Raw genomic sequence first — 3,614 nt, 5'->3', positions numbered from 1 at the left:
GTGTGTGTGCGCGCGCTTTTGTGTACCCAAGAAAAACTATTTCCCCAAATGTAACCCCTTTCACTCCATCCCTATTTTAGAGCAAAATGACGAAAATTAATGTCAAACTGTTCAGTCATGCAAACCACAAGTGTACAAAAACATTAAGCTTAGTACTATTTTACCACTTAATTGCCAGTAAGGCATCTTCAGTTCTCAATGTATGTGTCTATATTGGTTGATATTGTTGAACTTTTTATCCTCAGCATTTACCAGGCATGGTGGTTTTCATGATATCCACCCCAACCTGCACCCCCTGCTCTGCAGCAAGCACAGCGTAGTCCCCATGGTGGGACAAGTTGAAACTCCAGACCGGGGGTTCAGGACCTGAGTCTGATCTGACCTGAGTGAAAACAGCAAGACAGTAAACAAATAGTGGACATTTTTAATTATATGGCAAACAGCATGGCCATCAGGGAACTACTTTAACATCCTCTGAAAGCTGTTAAACAAGTGGAGAAAAGTATGTGCTAAGCTCTAAATAAAAGATAAAAAACAGTTCAGTATGACAAGACATAACGTCTTGAGCTCAACAATTACCAAAGCCCAAGTAGCATCTAAAGTAATTCTATTTAAACTGTACAAGATGTACATACATACTGTACATTCATAAATCCACCTGTGATAAGTGTCTTTTCTGGGGGCTACGCATCTAAAATACTATGTTTGCCTTATGTTCACTACTCAAGTGTAGCTAGTTTAGGGGGCCATCAACATGTGAATTAATACTTTATCACTGACTTTTGACAATTACAAAATTATGCTGTACATCCAAACCTTGTTCAAACCCAAAAAAAACTGTATTTTGTAATGGTTTATGGAAATAGTTTTGATTAAAAAACAAACAAAAAAACCCATCACCTTCAGTGGTGCTGCCAGATAAGGTTTCCCTCTGGGGGATCGCTCCAGTCTGATCTGTGACCAGGGGATCCCCATCCTCTCACACACAAATCTCCTCAGCAACAACCTGCCAGCCTGATGAAGTATAAAGATAGACATACACATAGACACCTTGACAAGTAGGAAAGGATCTTAGCTGGGTGATAGTGCGGTATACAGCACGCAAAAGGTGATAGAAACAATTACGTGTGGAGTCACACTCACCATGGCTGACTTTGCATCCTTAGTAAACGCAAACTGTCCGATCCGGTCTTTCTCCTCCCGCTGAATGCAGCGAGCAGCTAACAGCCAGTCAGATCTGCTCGGTGTCCACGACCCGCAGCGGAAAGCCCAGCGAACAGAGCCCATCTCCTCACCTTCGTCTGGTCATCTAGACTTCTACACAACTTCAGGCTGCTCACAAGTTGTTAGTGAGCTAAGAAGTTAGCATCTCGCGTTAGCTTGCAAGGTTTGGCTGACAACAGCACTCGGGGAATGTTATATACTTTTGGGCTTTCACAGTGAAGCACCACATCAGCACATAACAGGCTGCTAATGCAACTACTACTCTTTATTTACGTTTTGGATTTGACAGCAAACATGTCCGGAAGAGCCCGGCGAGATTAAATGTCGTCATAAGTGGGCGCGGTGGAGGATTGACCAATAGGAGCGATCGAAACAGTGCGCAACTCAAGATGCCTTCACATGCTCTCAGGAATATTTTACACATAGCCAAATCGTGTTGTTTTGATACCCAAGAGAGAGAGATGGAATTATCTGAAGCCTGCTGACTGTAAAGATATTGTGTATCAATCGTCTTACTTTAAATAAAAATCTCGTGGCTAGACCTCATCCTTGAACATCCATCAAATGGCTTTCTTCTGCAACAGAATGTCGACGTTAGCGCTGTGCAGCGTCAACTATAGAAAAACAAATGTTTTGATTGAATGTTCCAATTTTCTATTCCAAATTATTCTATTCTACTTGCAACTTTGATTGTTGATTAACAGCTTGTACGATTAAATATTGTTTCCGAGCTGCACTTGAATGCAGCATTGAAATCGTACCTCTAGGATGTTGTTTTGATTGCGGTACATCTGTGCGCGTAAGGTAAGTTGTCTTCACAATACATTAATGATAATGATTTATTGGAGGTGGTGGTAATACACCACCACACACTACGTTGCATTAATGATTGTAATGATAAAATTGTGTTTGTATCCGTCTGGGAAGACAAATATCTAGCGTAGGCTCCTAAAAAAACGTTATTTCTGACTAGAAATATTTGGGAAATACATAACCTAGAAGCACATATTGCGTATACGTATTGTCCAGGTAGGGTAATAGAAGAAACGTAGGCCTACATGTCAAATATAGCCTAGGCCTATTTACAATAAACCTCCCTATGGTCTACTGACTATATTCTGATTTAGGCGATTAGATATTCGAGATTGTGTGCTAATATATCGCAACTATGTGTGTTTATGCTGCAGAGGAAATTGAAACATCAGCATGAGGCTTCATTGTATGTGCTTTCTTACAACATCAAAATCTGCATTTCATATAGTTAATCAGACCACCTTTACTCAAAATGTAACACAATGAAATGTATTTAAAGATGATTCCACAACAAAGATCTATAAAATACCTCACCTTTATGGTCTGGAATTTACATAAAAAAGACTGAATTATTAACTTACTTATGTAGTATTATATTATGTACTTTTACTTTGTATTTACTTAATTTTGTAATTTTTTTTTTTTTTTTTACGTATTGTGATTCTACTTCTCTTCTTTCTTCCTGTCTGTCTATACTGCAAATACTATGAGGCCCATTGCATGGCCTATCCCTCCTTGGTTTCTCTTTTTTCCATTTAAGTTTTTTCTTTTCTTTGTAGATTTTACTTTTTCAAATTGAAGGTCTAAGGACAGAGAATGGCCAATGAACTACACACTATAAAGCCCTGGGTTATATGACAAATTGACTTAACTTGACACACTTTGAATATTCCAAAAACATTAACTACTCTCTGTTTTACATACAGGAAGCCTTTTCAGCCGGTGATGCTTCTCTACCTGTGTACACTTACCTGGCAGCAGGGAAGCCAGGCAATAAACGGGGGAAACTTCTGCAAGTCTTGTCTTAATATTATGTGACATTAGATACATCAAATCAGGGCCTTATCACCTCAGAAGTGAACCATCCAACTCTAAAACAAGACTTTTCTAACCAGCCAACCAGGTGTGACCTCTGCAACTTCACACACAACTCACATGTAATCTAGCGTAACAGCTCGGATTCCTCCCTGAGGAAATCATTTCTCTTTTGAAGAACGCTGCACTGCTAGACATGGACAAACCTCTACAACCCCCTTCCCCCCACCTCCCCAATACTCTGACCTCTGATCTATCTCTCTTTGTACCCGTATCCATTCAACCTCCCTCTTTACAGGACCTTCCTCCACTTTGACTCGTTGTTCTCCTTGACCACCCCCCAAGTTGTCTCTTTTTTTGTGTCTCTGGGCTTCCTGTCCCTTCTTGCTGCCAAGCTGGATTTCCTGCAGATGAAACATCTGAAGAGGAAAAGGAAGAGCAACTACAGTGTGAGAGAAACACAGACTCTCATCAGGGAGATCCACAAGCGGACGGACGTGTTGTTCTCCAGACAGCAGGTCTCTTCTCTTCTCTTCTCTTCT

The 3,614-nt window shown here is 40.5% G+C and overlaps 2 protein-coding genes across 2 annotated transcripts in view; one reads left to right on the top strand and one right to left on the bottom strand.

Moving 5' to 3' along the window:
- The window catches only part of aasdhppt (aminoadipate-semialdehyde dehydrogenase-phosphopantetheinyl transferase), an 8,920-nt gene extending 7,356 nt beyond the window's left edge, over window positions 1–1,564 (bottom strand). The window contains exons 1-3 of the mRNA XM_032510089.1: window positions 1,144–1,564; window positions 901–1,014; window positions 253–382 (exon numbers count right to left, since the gene is read on the bottom strand). Coding sequence (XP_032365980.1) covers window positions 253–382; window positions 901–1,014; window positions 1,144–1,287 — 388 coding nt within the window. The 5' untranslated portion in view covers window positions 1,288–1,564. The remainder of the gene's footprint in view (window positions 1–252; window positions 383–900; window positions 1,015–1,143) is intronic.
- Window positions 1,565–1,956: 392 nt separating this feature from the next.
- Window positions 1,957–3,614, top strand: part of msantd4 (Myb/SANT-like DNA-binding domain containing 4 with coiled-coils) — a 6,122-nt gene continuing 4,464 nt past the window's right edge. Inside the window, exons 1-3 of the mRNA XM_032510088.1 lie at window positions 1,957–2,028; window positions 2,964–3,160; window positions 3,371–3,590. Of these exons, the coding sequence (XP_032365979.1) occupies window positions 3,483–3,590 (108 nt within the window). The 5' untranslated portion in view covers window positions 1,957–2,028; window positions 2,964–3,160; window positions 3,371–3,482. The remainder of the gene's footprint in view (window positions 2,029–2,963; window positions 3,161–3,370; window positions 3,591–3,614) is intronic.

Source organism: Etheostoma spectabile, chromosome 3, assembly GCF_008692095.1.
Source record: "Etheostoma spectabile isolate EspeVRDwgs_2016 chromosome 3, UIUC_Espe_1.0, whole genome shotgun sequence".
Classification (NCBI taxonomy): domain Eukaryota; kingdom Metazoa; phylum Chordata; class Actinopteri; order Perciformes; family Percidae; genus Etheostoma; species Etheostoma spectabile.
This window is presented reverse-complemented; position numbering and strand designations above follow the sequence as displayed.